Source organism: Coloeus monedula (genome assembly GCF_965178545.1).
Source record: "Coloeus monedula genome assembly, chromosome: 16".
Classification (NCBI taxonomy): domain Eukaryota; kingdom Metazoa; phylum Chordata; class Aves; order Passeriformes; family Corvidae; genus Coloeus; species Coloeus monedula.
Window position 1 is genome coordinate 9635629 of NC_138796.1, and position 25853 is coordinate 9661481.

A 25853-nucleotide genomic window follows, 5' to 3' on the forward strand; every position below is an offset into this window, starting at 1 on the left:
AGTGTTTATACTTTCTTTTCCCACCTTCATCGTTAGCTTTTGTTTATGGTGCATAGTAAGAAGATATCCTGTATTAGATGTGATCATGAAAACATCTTCACTTTAACCCTGTACGTCCACCCAGCCCTGTCCCTTCCTTACCAAGGCCTCAGCCATTTTCAGTAGCTGGCCTGAAGGCAGGCTCTGGACAGGACCCAGCAGAGAGCACAGCAGTGGGTGATGCCATGGTTGCTGCTGTGCACCAAGAGCTTCAGCTGATTCTTTTCATCTATAGACTGATGTTGTGATGAAAAAATGCAGCAGCCTTGGATGGTGTAACGGCACAAGGGTAAAAACCACGTCAGCTTCTGTCTTATATTTTATGGCTGTGCAACAGTTAAAGGTTGTTGGGTTTGAGGTTTTTTTTTTTCATTACAAGAACTACTTTAACAGCAAAAATTTAATCTGTGTCTTGTGGTGACTTATTTATATGATAAGTCTCTTTTAATAATAAGCATGCCAATAATTTAAAAAAAAGGTAATTGTGTACTTTGCTAATTTTCTGCATCTCTGCCTTTATATTAATATGCATATCCATACAGGTACTCTTCAGAAGTCAGGAATTTGTCCCTGCCTAGGAAGATTTATCTTATGGACAGATTTATTTACAATCACTGAAAAAAATTAGAAAGGAAATTTTAAAAGGGAAGTAATTTTCTTCTAATGATGACAGAGGTTTTCCTAGGTTTTCTGAAGACTAATCTTTAACTAGAGGCCATTGATACGATTATTATTAATGAACTAAATGAACATGTGTAAATTGTTTTTGTCCTGCAATACATAACACAGATCTAGCATGGGCCCATTTCACAAATAATAACTCCATTTTTTAAGCAAGAAGCTGTAACAGGATTTTTACAAAAACTCTGAATTCAGGTTTCTAACATACACTTGCACACAGGTTGATGCCAATCAATCATGTCCTTTTAAACTGTGTTCTACTTTCCTAACTACACACATACCTTACACACAGAAATGCATAAAGGGGTTCCTATATTGCAACTATGAGATAAAAGGGGTTTTTACCATTTCTTCAAAACACTTACGATGAATATGTTGACAAACACTCACCCTAGCAAGTATTTTGTTTTACATACCCTACAGTTACAGGCTTTAGCACCACCTTATTGCTGTTACTAGAATTCTACAGCTTTAGAAAAATACTGAGAAAAAAACCTGTATTAGGTCTAAATTACAACTAAATGTAAAAATATTGATATGAGGCGCATAAAGTCAAAACCCACAACTCTCTTGGGTTTAACTGCTGCAGAGGGTAGAAAGTTATTGTAGGAAAATCTTTGAGCAACTTGACAAATACTGGACATATGTTACCCAGGGGAGTTTAAAAAGTAGTGGAGAGCAGATCACTTTTTGGGGTACATTAATGGTCAATTTAGGCTGTTCTTGTTAAACCCATTAAAAAACAGGGCAAATAACATCTATATTACTTGGAGAAGCTGAATTTTAAAAAATAAACCCAAAAGTTCAAATAAACTTGGCACACTGCTGTCCATGGGGTAAGGAACCTGGCTGAGAGCGCTGCTCTTCCTGCCATTCCCCATTTTCCTATGGAAAGAGCTGGAAATTTCAAGCTCTAAATATGAAAGTGTATGGGAGGGTGGGGAAATGCAAGGGGGAAGGCTCTATTCAGATCTATGTAAACACATTACATCATGTTAAACTCCATGCTATCACTTTGGGAAATTTAGCTAACAGTTGCAGAGTATAAAGACATTTATGCAAAAGTTACAGAAATAATTTGCAGAATTATGTATACCTCTTCCCAGCTGTGAAATTCAAGCTCTAGAGACTAACACTTAGATTGGATTTGTCGACAGTAGGGCACTGATTCCCTCATTTAATGAAATATTATTTCTATAGCAACAGAGAAACATATTCAGTGTTTATTGCAGAAAACAGATTGCTCAAAATGGAAAACAAAGTCTCTGCCCGAGAGCCTAGGAAATCATACTAAGGAAAGACTGGTTTAGAACAACTGCACCTTGGCTTGACCTTTTCTTGGTAGACAGTCAAAACAACCTCAAAAGAAGAGAATCCCACAGAGATAAAGGTGGGAAAAGGTGGAGGAATGTCTCAGGACCCCTTGGTGTAGTGCTGGAGAGGAAGGGCTCAGATGTACCACTGACCCTGAGCTGCACACAATATGTGCCACAAGGAGCCCTCCTGAGGCACCTTCCCCTGACTTTACGTCTGAGGTAAGTAACAGGTAAAGAAGATCAAGACAGTGGTAAAGAAGGAAGCCACTTGAAAATTAGTGGTCACTGCCACAGCAGAAAAAACATCCTTTTAATCTCTCTCAGGCAGAGAGCTGTAATATTTAATTATTCCAATTATTATGAAGAACATTTCTATTTGATGACATGTATTTCTTTGGCTTAGAAGGAGCTTTCTTGTAGGTGAATAGGGAAATAATATAGTGCCAAGAGGCAGTGCAAAAAAACTATTTGTGAAGTGCCAGGGTAGGTGCAACTGAAATAAATTTCTGTGATGTTTATCCTGGCATCATGTGCAGTGACATTTTTAAATCCCTGCCCACAATTTTCTGCCTTTATGTTAGGTTGTGTAAATAAAGTCTTGCCCTGAGATAAACAACTTCACAAATTAATAGCCCATAAAGGGCAGCATGGCTTTTATGAAAAACATGAAAGTGAGAACTGTTGCTGGTGCAGTTGTGTGCAGTTTTCCACAGCTTCCCAGTCTATCATTTTTGAAAGCTGAGCGATGTGAACAGGAGCATGAAGGTGCAATGCCACCGTGCCTGTTGCATGGCAGCTTTCTGTTGTGTATCACTGCTTGCCTCAACACCTCCGGCGTTGTCCTGCACTGCTTAAAGGAACCAAGACAACCAGCCTTCTTCACACACTGAAAGAGAAGATTTCAAGACAGTATTTTTACAGCATTTTTGCTGAAGCTGGCTTCAGTCAGCAGAATTCACAGATTATTCTGCCAAAGAAATAATCCTTTAGCTACTAATCCTCAGTTACAGTTTCCTTTGGTATTCCACAGAAGGGTGCACCTCTCTAAGAACAGGCTGTAAGTAGTCTTTGTAAGGCACCAGCTATGAAAAACAACTAAAAGCATGGTTTCCCCCACACCGTATCTCCGCAATGCTGATGGCAATTTTTGTATAACACAATCCTTCCCATACAGTAACCTCCACCAACACTGTAACTTTCCCTCCAGAAGTATTCCACATGAAAAATTATCAAAAAATAACAACAGCACCACTTTTTCTACTGATATGAATCAGGAGGGGGGAAGGGGGAGGTTATGATGGCATTATGAGGTGGTACCCCCAGGCATTCCTGGGTTGGTGTTAGAAGTCTAAGTACTCCCCCCAAGGCAGGAGAATCCTTTAGCCCAGACATCTTCAGCCAATTTAGCAATATGCAAAAATGTGGCACAATCATTTCCTGGATTTCTCATTACTTGTTCTCAGTATTTTAATGTATCTTAAGTGTCCCAAACTTAGAGGAGCTACAAACACATTGCTTTTTAACAGAAAGCACAAATTTTCACTTTGAAGAAGAAAAAAAGAAAAATTAAGTTTTATGCCAGCAACACTCTTGAAAGGCCCTGATATGACAACTGCAATCTGTTTAACATTTAACCCAAGAGACTGACTATCAAAGAACAAGTAAGAGCTAGATTGCAGACAAAAATACTATACAAAATATCAAATAGAAATAGTACCTACATTTGATAAAAGCAAAATAGAAAATGTCAAAACACCACTGATGAAAACAAGATTTAGAAAAACACTGGGCCCATTCCTTCTGTAATTTATGGTATCAGGAGAAGTACTCTGACATCAAAAGACAACTAATTGTTGTTGAAAGCAATCACATGACTGTTTAAAACCAACAACAGACAGATTTGTGTATTTTCCTGGGCCTTACAGAGCATCACAACTGCTTAAATTAAAGAGTCTAATTATTTTGAGTACTTCCTGTTCTTGAGACATTTGTCCTGTTTTGTATGTTTTCATGACCGTCTGCTGTTGCCCTACTCCTCCTGCATGCCATTTCGTGGACCTCCTCTAGCACTATTCCCTAAATTTCTAGGGAAGAGGGGGGTCCAAGGCTATACTCAAACATGCTTTTTTTTTAGCTGCACTGGAGGAAATGTAATTTCTACCCCCATCTCTGTGGGAAAGCAGCCTCCTCCTCCTGTCAAACCAGGACTGCCTTTCACCTCTGCTCTTGTCTTGGATACCTGGCTGTTGGCTCCAGATTAACAGGGCTACAAGCAAGATCCTGCATTGTCCCTGTCTGCTGACCCCTCCCCAGGGGCAGCCCCACTGGTGCCCTGGTCACTTGGAAGACACCACAGGTCCAAACCCAGTGGTATCATCAACACCACATTGTACCTTCCAGGCTCCTTCTGCAGTTGCATCTGATTGATGTGCACTAACATAAACATAAATCTGAGCTCTAATCTTGCCACATCTCAAAATACCAATCCACAGCATCCCGCCAGAGCATGGATGCAGATGGAGCTTCCCTACCCCAGAGCTCTGACACTGTTCCTCACTGTGCCACCTCTCTTCTTTCCTGCCCTTCCCCATCAATATGGGTGACCCCTCTTGACTGCCAGGGTCAAACTCTTCCCTCTACTCATCTGTTTACAATTGATCATCCCATAATAGCAGTGATTCTCTTACGGACCATGAGTAGAATGACACACTACGGTCTCCACATTCTTTTTGTCCTAGGATGCTAAAACATGTGATAATAGACAAGGCACTGCATAGAAAGGAAAGACCTCTCTGGCCACCGAGTTCAGTCTTACTGGTGCTCTTCACCATTTCTTGTTTTAAACTTAAAAGCTTCCCCTCTGGTGTCTGCTGGAATGAACTAATGCAACACACTGCATCATTCCAAATTATTACATGCAAGAATAAGCGGATTCATTTTAATAAATCCATTATGGTCATGTTCTGAAATAGGTTTTTTGTTTTAGTCTGTGCTGTAATAGCTAAAATGTCTCCTCTCTCTTCTTTAGACATATATATTTCTAATCTTCAAATAGCCTAAAGACAACTTTATGATGAACAAAAAATTATGCCATTAAAAATAATGTAAATATGACTATATTCATTCCTGAACAAACTGACTGACTACTCAGTCTAACTTACAAAGAACCTCATTTCATTAGTTCCAGTGAAAAGCAGAATCTGGAATACTCATTTGTCTACAGCTGTAAGCGGCTTTTTCAGTAAATTTGAAACAAGTAATAATCTACACTGAGACTCAAAAAGTGATCACACGAAAATTTCCCTGCACAAAACCACAAATTAAATCTATAATATAACTTTGGGCATTAAAACAAGAAGAAATTTTAACTCTAGTTTAAGCTAATAATGAAAAATTATTACATTAAAGCAATGACAAAACCCCAAAATGAACAAGGAAGCCTATTAGGGGATCAACTGCTCCTGGTTTCAGTGCACAACATTAAACATAATGACTGCAAATGCTGACATTTTTCTGAGTGCCAGCTACACAGGTGCCCACTTAACAACCTAATTCATGGCATTTACTGCTCCATGTTCTGCTGTGAAAATAAGTATTATCCTTCACTTAAGCTCAACTCTGCTCTTATCCTTGCGCATCTCCCAGCAACACAGAGCTGTCACAGCAAGCACAGGCCATCACTGCCTTTGGGTCTGTGCTTCTGACGAAGTCATCACAAACAGGAAAGAAACTCTCAGTGCTACAGTACAAAACCAAACTTGATTAAAAAAACTTAATACAAAGATCTAGTACTTGTACTAGATTTTTAGTACTGATTCTAGTACTTGTATCATAAAATATAAGATCTGAGAAAATTGTGTAACTCATTACGTCTCCAAGATTTTAGTATCTAGAGATATCGATCTGCCAATCAGATTTCTAAGTTTAAGTATAGATGTCATCTAAAATACAAATAAATATATACTTGCTGAAGACGAAACTTTTGCTTCTGCCAGCCCAGTGGTTTCTCTGCAATATGACCCTGTTGGGCGTGCATGGAGATCGCTGATGCTTCCCTACTCTGGGCCGATTAGAGCAAATTTAATTTCACAGTAAGCTGTTTGAGGCTTTGAATGCTCCATTAGGTTTTACTAGAATCAGATAATTACTACAAAATGTTTATTTATGCAACCACAGTGACATTTCTTTAAACAGTTATTATTAGATGTTTAACATATAATGTGCTACTTACTCAAATTCTTAGACATTATTAATTAACATTGGCGTAAGAGTTTGGAGAAGAAAATAGCCAAGAGTCATTTTGGTTTGGATTCCATCCTACCAGGCATATCAGAGTTAGCTTACAATAGCGGAAGAAATGGATGCAGTGAGTTTATTTAGATTAAGCTAGTTTATTGTCAGGAAATTAGGTCACACCTAAGCACTGCCCTATTGATCAGGCAGTGACATATTAATAGACATGTTATCTTGCATTCGAATAAATAGAACTTTCACCTATACTTTGATTCAGTATAAACATTTTAAAGCCTCTGCTTCTGCTTTGCACCTAAAAAGTCGATCTATGTCTTTTCTACTTCATGCTCTATTACAAATCTCCACTGACAAAGATTCAGGAATTTGGATTTAGCTGACAATTTTGCTGAAACTGCAAGCGACACTGGAATACAGCTGCCTCCTCCCCAGCTGTGCCATGCTGCTGGGAGTTAAAAAAATACCTTTTGTTAGTCAAACAAGCAGCCAGTTCAAATGGCAAAAAAGGCAAATATAGTAAAGGTGAAATGCTTACAGCCATTTTTAAAGCTGGAACCATATTTTGAGACACTATTTTTTAACCTGCTCATATGCCTGTTATACAGACAAACCAAACAGCAGCATTCATGCTCTTGCCTTCTAGATGTGAAAGGGAATTTTTTGAGAATTAATACATTTTTAGTTAAAATTAAAACTTTAAAAAATATCTCCTTACGTACGTGCCTCACTTAAGGACTAGGAGAGCAGCCTAATTTTATCTGGCCATTTTTTTTTTTAAATTAATGATCCTTTGTTTTAGCAAAATTGGTTATTTAATGGTAGTTTAAAAGCAATATTAAAAGCAGTTCACAGATTTTTTTCCTTTATGGAATGGCTTACAAGATCACTGTATATAGCATTAAGAACTTGAATTGGACCTGACATTTCTCTGTAATTTATTCAGTTCACAAATGTATAAATGGCAGCTTGTGCATTTGCATGCAGATTTCAACATTACATTTGTATCCCATCCTGTGTGCAAAATCCACCAGCAGCAGATCTCCAGCTCCCAACACCTCGGTCCCTGCAGTGTGACCACGCCAGTCCCGTGTGACGCAATAAAGCACGAGTGCAGCACCCGCCTTGCCAAGGACAGCGCTCAGCTGGCTGCAAAGTGGCTGAAAATGACAACTCTGTACAGCAAAGGGCTGGGAAATATTTCCTAACAAGGAAGAACACAGATGGGCAAATGACTGTGGACTTTATCAAGCGCAATAAAACTGGACATTTCCTCAATGTTCATTTTTAGTGGATCCCGGACCATAAGACTACCATAAGGTAGGACTTCTTGGGAGGTACCAACTTCAGCTCTTACACAAACCAAGTATACACCGACCTTTCTTGACCAGCCCAAGATGGTTTTTTAAGTAAGAGAATTCAGAACATTCACAAACAGATTTTAAACAATAATGCTTTGACTAGGAACATTTGTTATGGTGTGTGCTTTCCTCAATTTAGAAAATTAAGCAAATTAAAGACTTTTTTTCAGAGTTACCCTGTAAGGTGTTTGCAATATACACTGAAGCCTATGCCTTAAGATTTAGTGTCTATAAAAACGACACTTTTGGAGGGAGTCACGTTAAGGCACTTCATACTTAACAGAAACAAGGGACAAGTATTTTGGACCATGGCAGTTGCACATCAAATTTGGGAATGGGTGAGAAGCTCACAATAAGTCAGTTAGTGATTCTCCCAGGAGAGAGAATGGCTTCAAATGCTACAGTGATTATAAACAGAAATGAAGCCATACTGCTGTCTGGTCACCGGAACCATCAGCTCTGATGTTGCTCAGCTCTGCAGCTTGTCTATTCTGAACATAAATAACTTCACTCCCCTCTGCGGACGTGTCACAGGTCATAAGAGGGACTAATTGTATAAGAGCCAGTATGCCCATCTCATCTTGTATTCTGATCACCAAATTGTCAAGCAGGAGTCAAATGGAGAAGTACTGATTTGAAAACCTGTCACTTAATTGCTGTCTAAATGGAAACTCAGAATCCCAACATTTGGCACCTACTTTTAAAAAGCTTGATGCACATCATTGCCTGTTTTATTATATGAAGAAACACTGCATGGGAGACAGGATAGGATATATAATTTTGAGGAGACACGCAGCCAGCAGTTTTGCTTTTCACATAAAGAACATACTGTTGCCCAAAATTGTAATTAGCTGAACTGAGCTTTATGGAGGAGTTAGGAGCGTTAGCGGAACGTGCGAATTCGTAGGGGAAAACGCAAAGCAGTGATGCACACACACACAGAGATACACAGAGCACAGCATGCAGGCAGGGGGAGCTGGCTGGCACCAGAGAATGTCCCAGAAGAGCTGGGGCCCCTGGAAGCAGCAGCAGGACAGCCACAAACCCCAGCTGTAGGCAGGGGCCCTCAGTGCTTGAAGCAGAGAAAGCAGGCAGAGAAAGAGGAAGGACACCGGGGCAGGGAGAGCACTTGCATCTATCTCCTGCAGTCTCACAGTGATTCTGTCAGTGACAATTCTTTCCCAAATTCATGACTCTGCTTTTTACAGGATGCCAGACATCAAAGGTAAGTCTGTACCTTTCACCACCCCAAGCTGCTGCAGCTCTGGGGCCTTGCATGGCTGCCTGGCTGCTTTTTCCCCCCATTACACAAAGTAATCTTCTGGCAGCTCTCAAGGCTGCAGTGCTTCAATGACCACGAACACACCAGCAATGAGCTGTGTATAGCTTGGGCACCTCTGTTTTCAGCTGTTCTATTGTCAGGGCCTTTTCTGTCACCTCCTGTTTAAACTATTCACAGTAACAACACATGCCTGGGCTCACAGCCTGAAACACACATTAGATGGCACAGCAAAAACATAAAAATATGTAACAGACACAATCCTGGAAGATTTTACAATCCAAGTATGGCCCAACAAAGAGCGTGAGAGACACAGACAGCAAGCACATAAAGAAACAGTAAGAAAACATTATTAAATATGACTGCAGCTCTGTAAAGCTGATTGAAACAATCAGATGTTTTAGCTTGTTCCATTTAGAAAAGATACATTTATAAAAGCAAAAATGCTGAAACATGTTATAAGTAATGATTTGAAACCCCTTGATAAAAAAATTTAACAATATAAAACAAAGGTAGAAAAAAAAATAGAAATATGTCACTACTTGGGTTGAATTGACAAGAAAGGCTGATGTGAGATTAGAGAGCACTGCATGACCTGGGTAGGGAATGTGTACATTAGAGATTATTATACCTTCACATTAACTAAAGGAATTAGTGCAAGTGTTCACAGTGTATTTCAAGTACCATAATAGTCAATTCCAGTGATTTTGCTTTCTTGTAATTAACATATACACACAAATGAATTTAAAACTGCAAGCATAAACATTACTTGCTCACTGATCCATTAGCACACTGCTAACAGATCAAGTTTAATCAAGTTCTAGCAGGTTTTTTGTGATTGTATACATTATAAAGACAAGTCTCATTTCATTTAGTCTCTAAACAGTTACATTTTATTACAGTCAGGGCTAGGTAAGTTTGCAAGAGACTTGCTGTCTTACTTGCTCTTCTACCATGTAGCCAGAACAATTAATGAAATATAATTAAACACCTGGTCTAAATACATCCCATAAAAAACTTTCATGGCTAGAACTATCAAGTTACTGACAGCAGTAGTGTCATTAAAAAAATGCAGTTAAACAATTTCCCCTGAAGGAATTCAGCCACTTAAAAATAGCTGCTGGATTCTCAGCTTCACAGTCCGTGTTTCTTAGTGGCTTCAGCAGGGTGACCTTGGCTGCCAACAGTTGAACTCTCTGCTGCTGTAACAAAAGGTGTTGAAATGCTGACACTGTTTCCTGGACACCAATCTGCACTCCAGGTATGGGATGGAGAAGGAAGCACAATGTTCATGTTAAACTGGAACAGGAAGGGCAGACAAGAAAGAAGGTGGGGGAGTTTGCCCCATGTTTGGAGGGCACTATTCTGCGGAACAGACACCAGCCTCATTGAACCTGAGTTAGGATCAGCCACTAAAGGTGGGATTTTGCTACAGACCACCCAAAAAGGGCAAAAGAATGGATTAATTCTCCTATGAGCAACTTGCCCTAGCTCTTATGGGATACTAACCTCCCTGACACCTGCTGACAGCAATCCAGGAGATCTGGAACCCAGGAGTCAGTCTGCGACAATCCCTTGACACAGACAGGCCAAACAGGGCCTGCTCTCCTGGTCCTACTACTCACAAACACAGGAGTGCTTGGGGATGTGTTAATCCTGGCAGCCTTGGCTGTAGCAGTCTCCAAGGTGGAGTTCAAGATCCCAAGGGGAGCAGGAAAGGCAGAGAGCACATCTGGGGCCTTAGGACAGCAGACTGGCTTATTCAGGGATCAGCCACACGATCCTATGTGAGGCTGTTCTGAAAGGCGAGAGTTTGAGAGGGTTGACAAGTCTTCAAAGACAAGCTCCTCCTAACACAAGAATGGTCCTTCTGGATACTAAGGGAAGGCAGGGGGAGAGAGAAAAATGTAACTATAAGGAGAATGATCTGGCTACATGAAGAACTCATGCCTGAGAACCAATGAAAAAAGGATATAAAAGGGAGTTGAAATCAAAGACATACTTGAAAGGAAGAGTACTGAAAAAGTACCTGGGTATGCAGGGCTGCTGTCAGGAAAAGCGCTCTGAGGGCTGAAACTAGCAAAGGGCAGCAAAAGCTTCTACTGCTACTTTAGCAATAAAATAATAAAGAAAATACAGCCCACTGCTGTGTGAGGCAGTGACAAGCGACAGGTACTCAGGGCTTCCTTTGCCTGCCAGCACTTCCCTTCCAGAGGAAACACCGGTGACAGAGCAAGTATCTCCTGGAAAGTTTCAAGCCAAGCCATCCTGTGGGACTGACAGGATGAATCTAAGAGTACTGAGAGCGCTGGCTGATGTCACTGTGAGGCACTGCTCTATAATCATCAAAGGGCTGTGGAGCTGAGATGTTGCAGTCCGGATGAGTGGAGAACAAGATGGGTGAGGAACTGGCCGCTGGACTGGAACAGGACTGTTGGGCTCGGAGTGTATTAGTAATGGAACAATATGGAAAGCTTTCATAAAACAAAGCAGAATGTTCCAACTTGATATGAGAAAAACAACACTTTTAGAAATAGATTTCCAGAGCTTTAGAAAAATGCAGTGAAATAAACACATTATCTGATCAACAATATTTTACAGATTACCATTTTTGTCATACTAAATATTATTATACTTGATGCACAAATTATATTCTACTAAATGCCTTCAGAAGGAAGTCCTTCATTGTCATGGTGTAGCCAAGTGTAAGCATCTAGTTCATAGAAATTGTATTCAGTGACATAGTTGCACTATAAGGTATTGCTTGAAATTCCTGATGTGATTGTACCACAATATTAGCGTTACCAAGAATAGATATCCTATTCTTGATTATGTAATCAAGAAAAACTTCTGGAAATAATATTCAGAGTACAAACTACTTTTAATCAGCAGCTAAATACCAAGGTATGATTACTTCGTTGCTCTAATGACATCTGTAATGGATTCCAAGTGCTGTGCCTGATTGCTTCCCAGCTGATCAGGATTCTGTTCATCACTTCTAGCTGCTGGAATTCTAAGATTTCTTGGAGTTCCTCTGCAAAAGGCTTCAACACTGGTTAAGCTAAATGACTACAGTACGTGATTTAAAACAGCCCATCAAAAACTTTACTGTCCATGATAAAATGTTTTAAGAGAAGAGAGGAAGAGCTGTGTTGCCCACTCACTTTTTACTGACAGGCATTGATTAAAAAGCTGTATAATCACCCTGTCCTTCTAGGCAACTAATCCAAGACTGTTAAGCCACAGGTATCTGCAGCACAGAGCAATTCACTGTTTGCTCTGTCATCTGTTTAGACAGAAAGAAAAAGGGCCGTAAAATTGTACTTTTATGTACAACTTAATGGTTAAATTGTACTTGTATGTTTATCAACACATGGCAGAGCAAGCCATTTGTATAAACACAAAGGCAATAATGAAGTAAGTAATTGTTCCAGCTGAATATTCTACAATTCCTTTTAATAGTGCATTTCCTGAACCACTTTATATAACTACATGATAACGCAGGCTTGAAAACTATTAACATAATTTCAATCAACAAGAAATTATTAGAGAAGTTAAAATAATGGTGGCTCAAGTGAGGTAATCATAGAATCATTTAGCCTGGAAAAGACCCTTAAGTTTACTGAGTAATGAACTGCTCTTTCTTTCAATTTCTTGGAAATTGCACAAGGCAGCTTCAAATATTTATACAAGGCACAGCACATCCATCACACAATGTAGGTGATCTCACCAGTACAATCCACTCCGTTTCTTTCACAAGTGTTAGCAAAATGAATAATGCTAATGTTTTGCAAAGCCCTGACAGGTTTGTATTTAAAACATTACCAAGTCTGAGACATACACTGGCAAAAGGGACAATAATGACTACAGAGAACCACTGCTAGAAAAAAAACCCCAACCAAATACAAAAAGTGCCACACAAGACTTATTTACTGCATCCAGCCATTGAGTACCCAGTGCAAGTCAGAAGATTTGCTGGCTCTTTAGTTCACACTTTAGCTCTGCCAACAGAGAACCCTTAGAATAATGTTGTTTCAAGTCAAAAGATACAAAACTACTCAGAACTTCGCACTGTTTTATGTGTATTTGAGAAATATCCAGGTAAAATAAAACTAACTCAGCTTCCTGGATTACTTAAATTTTTTGAGTGAAAGATCCTTTTCAATAGGATGTATAACGCCATTAATTGTCTTGAATTTTCTTCCTCTTACAAGGGATACTGAAACCAAAATATTTGGAACACCTACACAAATTAAAAGTCCTAATCAAAATATTTATTAAAACTCTGCTATAGGAAGGACAGATGATTCCAAAATAATGGAAGCGCAGAAGCCAATAAAACTGCATCATGGCATACTTTATGATCAAGCTACTGAGGTGTTACACAGTAGATTCAAACAAGCTTAAATCTGTTGGTTTTTACACTTTCCCACTCTTTCAGTAAAACTGTGTTCTGATCAAAAGAAAGCCTATAAATACTGTCAATCAATTTGACAGCTAAAGTCTTAAAATTAACATTGTGGGACACTGAAGGAATTAGGGAAAGGTCTCCAGTGTGCTCAAACCCCTGCTGTGTGAGCAAGGGCTGGGAAGCAGCTCCTCAGGTGCAGGTGGAGTGTGAAGCAGAGTGGAGCACAAGACACAGGATGTTTTCAGGCTCCCTGGGTGGATTGTGGTGCTGGCAGTGAACAGTCAGGGCTGTCTGCAGCTCTGCTGCTTATCAGGGCTAACAAATGTGAGACACTGTGCTTAGATCCTCTTTCCAGACCACTTGTAAGCAGGTAACACCACTTACTTCACTTCCAAGAGAAGTACTTATCTTTCTTGTAACTCACCTTTCTGGATGGTTTGTTGTTCTTCCTCTCAGTGTACACAGAAACACATTGAGCTCAGAGTCCCACAGCCACAGGACAGAATTGCTAAAGCTTGAACTCGCTTACCTTTAGCATTTTAAAAACTTAAATATTTGAATTTATTAAGCACTAGAAAGCTAGAGAATTTTCTGAGCTTTACTCACTTTAGGTACTCAAAAAGCCGTATCTATTTTTTGCTATCTTCTTGGCATTATTCTTCCCCAATGGCTAGAGCCCTTCTTTGTCATCTCAAAGCAATTTGTTTAGGAGAAAGACTTTTATTTCAAAGAAAATTTCCTACTGAAAAGAAAGCAATTAACTAATGAGAGTACAGCCTTAAGATGAATGCTACAGGAAGTCAGATGAAGAAATCAGAATAATATCTCAAGAATCATCTACAAATCACACTTTTTTTCCCCCAAAACAGGAACTAATACTAATGATACTTATGAAAGACTATTTTGAAGTAAAGTCAAGTAAATTAGCCTGACTGCCAATCTGAAATATAAAAAAAAAAGGAGTTACTACCTCAATTTGGAAATTTTAATTGCTTTACCTGGCATTCCATGGACAAGGTCTCCACACAGCACAAAGAACTTGGGTTTAGGGTTTAGTTTGTTAACGGCTTGCACTGCTTGCTCTGCTAATTTAATCTCCTCTCCCCATTCATCATCTCCATTATTAGTGTCTCCATGCGTCCAAGCTTTCATCAGTCCAAACTGAGGATCTGCTCCCTGGATGAAGTAGAAGGGCCCCTTCCATTGGTACTCAGCATCTAAGAAGACAAAAGAGGAAAAAAAAACCCAGTAGAGATGCTTAAAAGAGAATGAAAGCTTCCACACATCATTAAATTGATTGTTCTTCACCTCAGTAGGTTGATGCTGCTTTAACGTAAGTACAGAATTCTGTACTCATTCATACAGGACAAATATAAAGGCATAAGTACAAAATTTTCCTCTAATGTGTAGTTGTAATAAATGAAAGTATATTAATCTAATTACGCGACATAGTAATTACAGACTGATTAGAGGAAAAGTATGTGAAGAACTCAGCAAATAGTGCTGGAAATTACAAGACTACAACACAGCACAAGTGTGTAACATTAGATTTCAGTTGATTCTTTTAAGACTCCAATTATTGCTTCTTTAATTAACAAGTTAAAACATACACAAGTTTCACATTTTATGGTTCCAGTAGACCTTTTCTTTTCATATTAAGGAGTTATATGCTTTTTGGTGTTATCGTTTCAGAGAAAAGTCGGATGTAGCACATTCAGTTAGAACTGAAGCCACTCAACAGGACCAAGGTCAGCAAACACTAAACCCAGCAACACCAGAATTAGCAGCAACAATGAAAATCCAAATTTATTGCTGCCACAATTGCTCCCAAGACCTATGGCAGAAAGGTGAGAACTCAGAAACAAACTTCCATTGGTAGAGTCATTGTAGGCCGAGAGTGTGACAGAAACTGTGCTGCTACCATTTTACATATACTTCTTTCTCCAATATTGTATTACCAAGTACAACAAACAAAGGGTGATATATGTAAGACTACATATATACATTTGGAAGAAAAAATCTCAACACTGGGTAAATAAAATAACAGCTGGCTACAAATTTAAAACAGAAATGGGTAGCCTGTTTCCTAGACTTATGTCCCAAGCTGGAATTGAAGTACAAACATGAGTATGCTGTGGTTGCTCCAGCTGTCTATATGCATTCATTTGCAACCTGAATATTTCAGTTTTGACAGCTGTATTTGGCTTAATACTGTTACTGTCATTGGAGGTATTTTAAACAGAATTTAAGCTGTTAAAAACTCACTTACTACATCCATCTATAGTTGACTCGAAAAAGAAAAGATACAGCAAATTATTTAAAATTAAAATATAATCCACAAATATACTCTCATATCATGTCAGTCTAATCTGAAATTCATTTTGAGGCAAAACTGGTCTTCCAGTAACAGTAGAGAAGTACCATGTCCATCACATGGATGTACTTTTGACTTCCTTCCACAAGCTCCAGAACTGGAGCTTCACACTTGGCAAAAAGGGGAGTGTGTTTCTTTCAAGGAAGGTTAGAAAACAGAGCTCAGAATTCATCTCTTGCACCATGGATATGGATAGACTGGAGTGAGGGATAAGGAATGTAGGCAACTCCCAGAAGCTGCTTGTAATTGTCATCTGTTGCTATGGCATCAGATCATTTTGCCAAATGAAAGCTTCTGCACTTTAGTTAAACTAACATTTCATTTCTAAACAAAATTATTTATATACCAGCACTGACTTATTCTAAATAATAATCACGTATTTTATAGGCAGAAACTTCTAGCCACTCATCGGCTTTTAATTCTGAAAAAAAATTTACTCTTCCAGTTACACAACTGTTCAGGGAAGTGAAATGATCCATCTATCCATGAGTTTGCAGGAGAAACCTTATGGAACTAGTTGAATGCCACAAAGTAATTTAGGTTTTTCTTTTATGACTTCCATGAAAAAATACAACTGCCATAAAAGCAGCTTGCATGATGCAGCAAAGGCACTGTTTGTGCAACTTACAGTTTTTATAAGTGGGAAGCTATGGGAACAATATCAGTCAAGGAAGCTTGCATCAGAAACCCTTTATGACCTCTACAAAACAAAACTGTAAAAAGGGAAATTCTGAAACAGGAACTTGGTTTGGAGGAGTGGCACAATTTATTCATTAAATGGGGAAAAAAGATCAAATCTTTGAACAATATGGCAGGACTTCTAACACCTGCCCTTTTTCCAGCAACTTTATAGACAGTACTGTTAAATCAACGCTGAGCAAAATATACTTGTTTTGTATTGTTTAATCCGAAGCTAGTATTTTTACCATAGTAACCTAAGTAAAATGTATTTACATTTATTTATTTTTATAGAAACTACTTTAACAAAAGAGCTAGCAGTTGTTTTTAAAGACTGTGTTTCAAGTATGGACAGACTGTGTCACCCTTTCAGAGCCCCAGGAATGGTGAGTGGTGGCCATAGGCAGCTGGAGCACCTGGAGCAGTCCTGGCTGGTTGGCACAGGCAGCAGGGCTGAACCAGGTCCCAGGGAACAGGGAGCTTTATATAATACTTGAACATAGAAAGATCTGGCAAGCAGACAATGCACTGTTGGGGAGCAGGCAGAGCTGATGCAGAACTGGTGGGAAAGCCAGACTAGGGGTTATTCTAATACATGTTTCATGGATATTTTATTTTCCTTACTTATATTCATGCCAATACAGGAACTCTCTAGGTTTTAAGTACCTGAATGTTTCTAAGACTGTGCACAGATGCTCTGGTTTGAGTGGGTGAGTGATGGTCATGTGAGGCAGAGAGAGAGACTGATAAGATGAATTTCAAAAGAGAAGTTCAGTACACAGACAGAATCAAGAAATGGCAGAAGAAAGGAGAAACAGAAGATGCAGGGGTGGAGGTGGTGAAGAGTGGGGAGAAAAGGAAGGAGATAGGAGGTGAAAAAAGAAAGGAACTGAAAATGATGCAAAGGTATATGCTATATTCTCCTTTAGGAAAGAAAAAGATAAAATGAAGAAAGTGAAGCAGGGACATCAGAAGAGAGCCAGGAATCAGGGCTACATAAATAACATTTACTTAAAATGTTAGTTTAATTAACTGGTTTTAGTCAAATAATTCAGTCAATAGCTGTTTCTGTGGTATTCAATAACTCATCAAATAGCTACAAAAGTAACAGTAAGGTTGAATAAATATTTTCTACCTTTGTCTTGTTATCTGATAACTCCAACCAAAAACACTAAAAACAAATAATCCTAGTACTTAAACCAAATTCCATTAGCTTATTACTTATCAATTGGTATTCACTGATCTTGTTTCCCATGAAACAAAAGTATATGGGAACAAAATAATGCAAGGACACTTTTTAAACTTACAACTTAACTTTTTCTTTAAAATCAGGATGTGCTTTAATTACTATAAAGTATTATAAATATAAAAACTGAGTCTCATGATGAGAGTTGTATTAATACAACACCACAAGTGCAAACTTGCACCTGGCACCAATCTTAAGCCTGTTCTGAATTCAGCTGATCCAGGAGGTACTCTGAAGTGCCCTCACTGGTCTGTCTTCAGAGTTGTTTTTGCAAGTTTTTCCTTATCCGTGTAAGCCATAACACCAGTCCAGCTAAAGTTTCAAGTGTTGCTACCAGTGCAATTGCACTAATTCTGCTGAAAACCACAGGACTAGGCCTGCACGAATGCTCTTCCAACAAACCAATACGGTAAGAGGGTAGCAACGAGAAACAGATAGGAAAAGCATCTTCCACTACCACAGACGGATCCAGAAGTCTCCTGCCTTACAATTAAATGGTTTATCAATGGACCCTGTTCAGATCATTATTCTATACCCTCCTTTTCTCCCTCACCAGCTGCTTGTTGGCAACCACAAAACAGGTACAGTGGCAGTGCAAACGAACCCTGTCTGCCCCGTAAGACAGGCACCACAAACCCCTGTTTGAACCCTTTGGTCTTTTCACTGGATCTCAAGAACAGTGCTCAGCAAAATCATTCTGCTCCCATGCTGGGGGTCTGCCAAAGTCTGGCAGAGGGGAACTAAAAAACACCACTGGGCACGAGTGGTGGGAGGGCCAACAGCTGCTTTTGCAGCAATCCTCTAGTCATGATCCAGGTCCCAGATGCTACTTCATAAGGTTTCAATTAAATAACATGTACAATGGCTATCATCCCTTCAAATGTAGCAAATGACTTCTGTGGGAACAACAATAAAAGCATCCTTCTCACTAGGAGCTTCAATTTTTAAGCCTTTAGATGAGCTATGTAGTTGTATCAGACAAAGTGCATGCTAGGTAAAGCAATAGAACATTAGGATTCAATTAATAATTTTTTCTGCCTTCTCCCATCACAAAATTGAATGAAGCTGAGAATGCCTGAAAACTGGCTCTTCATCCCTATAGACATTGAAGCTGTTTGCAACTTTCAGAATTTACCGTAACAAAAAGAAAACACAATTGCAGAAAAAAGTTGACAGACTTCTCCAATAACTGATGTACATGCGGTTTCCATTTCTGAAGGACAAACTATGTCTGTGGAGCTGCTTTTACACACCAAGCAACAGAAAACTATTTCAAATCAGTATTGCTTCCAGACCTCCTTAAAAGCACAGTTGATCGCCACAGAAGTCCAACTTCTGAACATGTTGTTATGCCTCAGTTTCAATAGCTTCCTACTCTTTTTCTGCTCCCATGCATACCAAAGTACAGATAGAGGATCAATGTAATGTATTTTTAGCAGCATTGGCTGAAAAATTGTGCCAGCTTCTAATTTTATCTAAGGATTAATTCTGTGAAGGACCGAAGTAGTCAGCAGCAATTCACCAGAGAAAACCTCAGCCATGTATTGTGATCACAGGCAAAAAGACACCTCAAGGACTTAGGTGGGATTTCAGCCGAATATCCCAACTTCTAAAGGACAATAGCTAATGTCTTGCTGTGCCTTTTTTTCTCCCCTTTTTTCTTTTCCTAGTTTCTCCTTTCTTTTCTTTCCCCATCTCCAAGGACCACAAACACACATCTATTGAGATTGCTCAAAAAAACCACTGGCCTCTGTCAGGCAAGTGGTATGGGTGGGATTTCCAGTATTTCTGTGGTGGGATTTTTTATAAGTACACTGATTGGGTTCAACAGTATATTGGTGTTTTTCGTCCTCTACACTCTGCAGCATTTAATGGAAACAATTTAGTTATGGAAAGTTATTCCTGTCCATAGTCCCTCTTTAGACACTACTGTGTCAGAGGAGTTTGGACATGGACACATCTCCAAGTGCCTGCTCAGTCCACCATGGGCAGTAACAAACACAAAAATGCCCTCATTGTCACATTGGGTTTGACAGGAGAATCCATATCACTTCTCTGAAAATCAGAGCACAGCAGAAATAGGAACATGGTTCCCTGCCCTGAGTTATCTTTGCCTACAAAGTGTGCCTGTGACTTTTTCTGGGTGAAAGTGAAAGGGAAGCACAACCTTGGTTGTGCTTCCAAAGAAGCTCTATGCGGGAAGGAAAATGGAATCTCTTAAGTGAAGTCAGTATGTATACATCATAGACAACACAAACAGCAACAATTTGTTTTCATTACTCTCAGTCCTGAAATAGCTTCAAAACCAATAAAGGAATTGCACTACATTCTTAATAATTCCTTGTTATATATTAAAATATTATCAATAGATACAGCTTGGAAAACTCATTATTTCTGTATGTCTAAATACAAAAGATTTCAGTCTGAAGAAATGTGCATTTTTTTCAGCTCCTTTTCCATGTGTACCCAAGAGTCTACCAAAGATAAGACTACTGAAGGTTCTGCTGAATGACCAAGGCAACCTGCCATGAAAGGTGCAATTTTATGTGCCAGGGGAAAAACCCCTTCAAAACAGGTATCAAAATACATTTTCAGAGAGAAAATAAAACATTTTAAAGAGTAATTATTCCAGAATTATGTACTACAGAAATACTGTCAGTAGAAACACTAAATGACAGAATATGGTTTCTCAAATAAATGAGACAGTGCTACTGTTTTCAAAAGACATACTTCTAAACTTCTTAGATAACTATCAAGGTAAGAAATGCCCCCTCAGACACAGTTTATTTGTACTGAGGGCTACAGAATCTAAATTCTAGTCATGCCTTATGCCCACCCCCAAATTTAACATGTAAACTCATTACAAAAACTTTACAGCCCAGAACTGTAGGTGTGAAGGGGGGTGGTTTGCATAATGACAAGGTGAAGTCACAGAAAGTTTCTCAAAACCCACGTAAAAATTTCCCTAATTCATATGAGAGTTGGAGACAGTATTGGGAATGGAATATGCAAACTGGGAAGCAGTTCTGATCAGTGCTCAAAAATATTACTGTTGAAGAGCTCTAGAACAGTAATCATAATGTGCCAAGATCCAACACTCCTCTGAAAGCAAGAAATCAACTGCGGTTGTATTTAATTTCAAAGAGAGGCGAATTATATATAATTATGATGCTTTTTAAAAGTGCAAAAATCCTTGAAGGCAGCACGGAAACTATTCAAAGACACTATCCCAGAGGCTCAGACCATATGCACAGCATTTACTAAGAACTTCAGAAAGACCAGAAAGAATCCAGATTGTCTAAATTACTTAAGTAACAGCCATAAGGAGGCTAGTACGAGCAGGACAGCATCCTTTGAGAAGCTAAAGCATCCAAATAAAAAGAACAGAAAGATTTTATACACTGGATGGTTAGATACTAAAGTCCAAGAAGTCAAGCTAAAAGAAGTGAATAACTGGAAACAGCATAAATCTGACAACTAAAAAAGCACTTTGTAGGGGAATTAGGAGCAGGTAGCCCACCAGATGCTCACTAGGGTTAGCAGATGTTCCAGACATGCAAGATGCATCCAAAAATAAAGGCTGAAAAGAAGAAAAATAAGGTACATTTTTGCATCTACAGGTATTGTGAGGGAACTTGTGAAGATCTAATGTGAGAATTCTTCCTGACAGCACATCAGATCTGTCTCAAAGCAAAATACCAGTAGATGATTCAACAAATAGACATAGCACTAAAAAAACCACTCAGGTGGTTTAGTGCTATGTGGTGGGATTCTATGGATGCAATTAGGCGGCATCCATAGAACTCCTCAAAAGTGAAAACCAGTGAACCTCTGGGGAGTTACTTCATCCTTAAAACTGCCCTTGCTCCAAAGGAACACGGAGGTGGTCACTATTACACCAACATTTAAAAGGGTTTCCTGAGCTGACTGCAAAAGTAGCATCTGTACAGACAAGTGATGGAAATGCTAACCAAGACAGTAGCCACTGTGTTTACTGATTCTTCAGAAAGAGTAATCAACAGCTTCTACAGGGACAAGGGAAATCCACTTGATCCCATCTCCAAGACACATCTAACAGTTACTTGCCAAAGATTCTTAATGAAGCCAAGCTGTCTGGAAATATGAAAGGAAGTCCTTGCATGCACAGAAAACTAGTAAGAGAAACAGAAATGGACAAGACACACAGGCCCCCCCCTGGATCTGCACTGGGACCTATATACTGTTCAACAAACTCAAAACAATCTGTCACAGCAACTGAAGAGAGGAAGTGGAATTTGCTAAAATTAAGCCATTTGGCAGCATGAGAATCAGGCCTGGTTGTGAAGAACTGAGAAGAGACTTCCTATTCAGTGACTGTTCAAAAAAGGATGAACTTCATGCAAAAAAGTACAGGATAGTGCACATGGGTAAAACACCACCAACTTCATGTGAATTCTAGCAAGTACTACCAAGAAGTCACCTCAACATTCAAAAATGGCAAAAGATCAGAGATTGGAAAGGAATAGAGAACAGAGCAAAATGAAAATATGAGAAGCAACTGAATAAACTTTGAGAATATGTAAAAGATTGGTGAGGGAGGCATGACAGAGAAACGTTAAATCACACATGGAACTGAGATTGTGAGGATGCAATACTGGTGATTCGCCTGTACCAGATAAAGGTTTTGGAACCATCAACTAAAACTAGCAAAAGACAGGTTCAAACAGACACTTCTCAACCAGTTAAACTGACAGGAGTATCACTTGTTTAGTTACTTGAAAAAAGTGTTCTACCACTTTCACAGAAATTCTTTGCACAGCATGCTACTGACATACTTGGGACCAAAAAAAATATATATAATAAATCAAAACAAAATAACCCCCTGACTTCTGGAGAGAAGTGGTGAAGACAGCACTCACCCAAACATATGGTCCTGTTTCTTCACTAAAATACGAATAGAAGGAGTAGACAGCTGAAGCAAAATTTCACATGAGTAGAAAAGGGAGATAATTGATTTTAAAAAGTAAAGCCAAAGCATATAAAGGTCTCTTGCCAATAAGGTAGGGTATTTATACACTGTTTACTACTGTGCCTCATTGATTATATGGATAATTTCAATCCCTCACCTCCAGATTCTCATTCACATGTTCCATACCAAGGGCAGATTACAGCAGGTTACAGGTAAAACCTCCTCATTAAGCAAAAAGCAGACTAAACAAATTACTATTAGGGAAGAGGGTGTGGAAGAGGGACTTTGCAGAAAGGGTAGTAAGAAAAAAAGGAAATTTAGCTCTCAATAGTGGCTTTCAAATTTTAAAAAGAAACAGTGTGACAAGCCATAGCAGTGGCAGTAAATGCTTTATGTGGATACATGTTTAACAGGAGTGAAACCCAAAGATTGAGGAAAGCAACAAAATACAGAGAACTGATGTTCATCTTACACTGCATGAACATTTGCCTCAGTTTTAACAGCCCTTGGTTCTCTTTTCCCCCAATTATTCAGTTATTAAAATGTTGTGTTGCACTTTAGCCTCTTGAGAAAAGGCCAAGTAAATTATTTACAAAAAGTATTGCACCCGAAGATGGTAGCTGGACTATGATAGCCTAACGAATCCTGAACAAGATTAAAAACAACCAACCGGTAGAAAAGTCTTAATTAATATTTAAAGAATTTCAAACAAGGACACTTCAGGAGAAAGAAGCACACCTGGAAAACAGATTCCCAAATGCCATGTTTAAGTAAATGTTCAAGAAGTACTTAGATAAAGCTTTTATTGAGAAAATTTTACACTGCTGTTGAACACTCCTTTTGTCAAAATTTCGCTATACAGTTGATGTAACTAGATGGCTTGTCTGCCATCTGTCCCCTCAGCAAATGCTAGGCATTCTGTTCCAAACCAACCAAACCATCTGCAATTAATAGGTTGCCAGAATGACTGTATACATATACTTCACATGCTCTGAGTTGGTGATTTTTCTTTATTTGGCAACAAGCAAAGCCAAATATTTCCAGTGCAACCCAAGAAAAGACCACAGAATTGCTGGGACTTAATAGCCTTGCTGACCTCACCAAACCAATACAATTTGGAATTCATAAATACAGATAAATAAAAGACCTTCCACGCGTGGCCACAGGAAATGATTTCTTAACACAGAGCTCGCTGTGCCGCTGAACACCCTCAGCACACTGTAGAACCTCCATCCTTGGAGGAATTTTACAAACAGGTGCATACACTGAGATGTTCAACGCGTTCAATCCGCTCCTCTGTGTCCAGCCACTGGCAAAACCCAGCAGTCACAGGCGGCTGCCGCCTTCGCTTTGGCCTCGTTCCCTTACCCACCTGGCAGGTGTGGAAGCACGTCCGCCTTGGCTGGCTGCAGCCCAGGGTTTGCAGTGCTGCTTCTGCACAGCGGGGCAGGGCCAGGGGAGCACCTGCGCTGCTGACCCTCACCCTGAGCGAGGCTGAGCACCCCAGGGAAAGCAGCATCTTACCTACTTGTGAACCACCCTACGGCTGCCTTTCGTTTGAGCACCATGAACAGTGACCCAGCGGTAACCTGTTAGGTCACCCTACAGGTACCAACACAGGACAGCACAGTGCTGGCGCCAACAGTTTCACAGGCTATGGACACCAGGTTCAGCAGCACGGACAAGCATTTTAAAACGAATCCAGTGTTGGACACTGCTGGCATCTTTATGGGAGCCCGAGCGTGGGGATAAACTTGGGCGGCTCCGGGCGCGCCCCGGCACAGCGGGGGCAGCGGGGCGGCCACAGCCCCGCACCCGTCCGCGCTGCGGCCGCCCAGTGCCTCCAGAGCCCCGCTCCCCACCACGGGCTCCCCGGCGCCAGCAGACGGCCCCGGCCCCGGCCCCGGCCCCGGCACTCCACGCCTCCCCCTCCCCGGCAGCAGCTCCTCCCGCCGCCGGGGAAGCCCCGGGCCTCCCTCCGGACGCCCCTCCCGCCCGGCAGCGCGGCGGGGAAGAGCCCGCAGGCGATGGCGCGGCTCGGCCAGCGCCCCCCATACCTGGGCGGAAGGCGGTCAGAGTCCTGCCGCGAGCTCTCAGGAACACATTCCCCGCCGCCGCCATCGTCCCGGCCCGCGCGGCCGTTGCCACCGCCGGGCCCGGCCGCCGAGGGGGCGGCACCGCCTCCGCCGGGGGCGGCGCCTGGCGCGGGCGGGAGGCCCCGCGGGCCCGGCCGCTGCGGCCGCGGTGGAGGCTGGGGGCTGGGGGCTGGGGTGAGGGCGGCGGGGGTCGGGCGGGTCTGGGGCGAGCGGCTCCCCTGGGGCAGCCCTGCGAACGGGGGGTGCTGCGGGGCGGCTCCCGGTCCCGCCATGTGCGGGGGGCGGCTTCGGGTGGAACCTGCCTCGAAGATGTGCTGGCTTTTAAATGAATTATAATAAAGTAATAGATTACCTCATTTTCAGCTCGTTCCTAACCTGCCAACTGAAGCGACCCGGTGTCGTCTAAAAGCATTGGCAGCCTTCCTCTGTTCCTTCATGGGTTGTTCCTCTGGTCAGGTTTCCTCAGCGTTTAAACGTGCTCCCGAATTTAGGTGTCACCAGCAACTACTATCTGAAAAAAGAAAAGGCAAAATTATGCAGAAAAAGCAAAGGCCCAGCGTCTCCCTGCTGTCAGTGTCCCCAGCCCGGTCTGTCCTGCCCATGGCTGGGCACTGTGGCGGGCACAGACCAGGGCCCATGCGGCTCCTGTTTCTGTCAGAACCAAGCGACACAGTGAGGTGATGACTGAAATATATGGGTGACCCTTACAAGGCACTGTTTTCTTCATCTCTTCTGACCTAGAATCCCTTTTTGACCCAGCCATACAGGAACAACAATACGGTTGCAGTTTCCCAGTTGAACAGCCAGGACCCCGCTATTCTGCGTGGTGCAACATGCAGAGCTCTGAGTGCTCCTATTCATCGTGTGAAATCTGCAGCAAAGTGCTAGATGAGGTTAATGCTGTCAACTAAAATGCATTCCTATGGCTAGATGGTTTTTCCATCTGTAAAATGTGGGTATTGTTATCCACAAGTGAAGACAGCTTCTGCAGTCCTCCTTGTAAACTGCTTGATGATCATTAGATGGAAAGTGCTAGGGGAAGTCTTTTTTATTAAGTAGTTTTTGTCAATTCACCTCTTTTGAGGCAGCGTGTGGTATATTAAGCAAATAAAAACTAAAGTGCATTTTTAAGTCTCAGGTGCAGCCTATCTAAATATCCCAACACCATCATAGGAA

General features: G+C 40.7%; 1 protein-coding gene across 1 annotated transcript in view; it reads right to left on the bottom strand.

The window, feature by feature from the left end:
- The window catches only part of CPPED1 (calcineurin like phosphoesterase domain containing 1), a 39719-nt gene extending 14979 nt beyond the window's left edge, over window positions 1–24740 (bottom strand). Inside the window, exons 1-2 of the mRNA XM_082291887.1 lie at window positions 24639–24740; window positions 14334–14552 (exon numbers count right to left, since the gene is read on the bottom strand). Coding sequence (XP_082148013.1) covers window positions 14334–14552; window positions 24639–24702 — 283 coding nt within the window. The 5' untranslated portion in view covers window positions 24703–24740. The remainder of the gene's footprint in view (window positions 1–14333; window positions 14553–24638) is intronic.
- Between the last annotated feature and the right edge of the window lie 1113 nt (window positions 24741–25853).